Source organism: Bidens hawaiensis, unplaced genomic scaffold (genome assembly GCF_021521415.1).
Source record: "Bidens hawaiensis isolate Kalapana, Puna unplaced genomic scaffold, B.hawaiensis_p1.1 tig00070095_1, whole genome shotgun sequence".
Lineage (NCBI taxonomy): Eukaryota > Viridiplantae > Streptophyta > Magnoliopsida > Asterales > Asteraceae > Bidens > Bidens hawaiensis.
The window spans coordinates 27,924-28,824 of NW_027502327.1; the positions used below are offsets into that span (position 1 = coordinate 27,924).

Here is a 901-nt window from a genome sequence, read left to right on the forward strand (position 1 = left end):
CACGCCTAGACGACCCGGGCTACGAAGAAAGCTGGAAAGGGCTAGATACCAAAAAATTGGTGAAATACCACCCAGAAGCGGCGGTAGTTTTTTCCAAACCATACCGACCAACAACGTCGGCGGGGAAATCAAAATTCGTGGCAAGAATAGCTGAAGCAGAACTACCAGAAAATCCCAAAATCCCGCCAACGGTAGACCAGTATGATGGTATCTCAGACCCAGATGGTCATTTGCAAACCTTCACAGCCGCTGGGTTAGTATCAGGGTGGACCATGTCGTTATGGTGCCACATTTTTACGCTAACACTAGTTGGAGCCGCCAGAGCATGGTTTGAAAGATTGCCAGATGGGCAGATTACAAGCTGGGAGGACTTAGCGAAAAAGTTCACCCAACAGTTTAGCCAACAACGGCGGCACATCAGTGATCCGACAGACATTCTAAATGTGGTCAGGAAAGACAATGAAACACTTGAAGATTTCATCACCAGATTTAACCAGGAAGGCCTGAACATCGGTGGCGTAAGTGAAGAACTGCTGCGGGCAGCTTTTCGCCAAAACGTAAAGTGTGACGACCTCATTCGTAACCTTACGGGTAGAGATGGCATGCCGCAACGATGGGACGATGTTATGACCGCGGCCAAAAGGTACGCGTGAATGGAGAAGAGCGTGGGGAAAGAACTGGCAAAGAACGACGCCAGAAATGACATCAATAGAGCCCGCCAGGGCAAAAGAATGTCCTATGTATGGTCAAGGTTAAACAGCAACAAAGAGTCCGCCACATTTGAACCTTTTAAAGCCAGACAAAAGGGTCAGACGAATGCACCATAGAAGAATGTATCCAGGTGGACTCCGCTGACAAAAAGCCCAACCCATATCATGTACAGTGAAGGGATCCAATTAAA

At 48.1% G+C, this 901-nt stretch overlaps 1 protein-coding gene across 1 annotated transcript; it reads left to right on the plus strand.

Annotated features, from left to right (window-relative positions):
* The first annotated feature begins 272 nt into the window (after positions 1–272).
* LOC143605541 (uncharacterized) lies at positions 273–653 on the plus strand. The gene has a single exon (XM_077081619.1). It carries the CDS (start codon positions 273–275, stop codon positions 651–653), a length of 381 nt encoding a protein of 126 aa, XP_076937734.1.
* The last annotated feature ends 248 nt before the right edge of the window (positions 654–901 follow it).

Bases quoted from the DNA above. Each gene is read 5' to 3' on its own strand.
- LOC143605541 (XM_077081619.1), top strand. From the start codon at position 273: ATGTCGTTATGGTGCCACATTTTTACGCTAACACTAGTTGGAGCCGCC.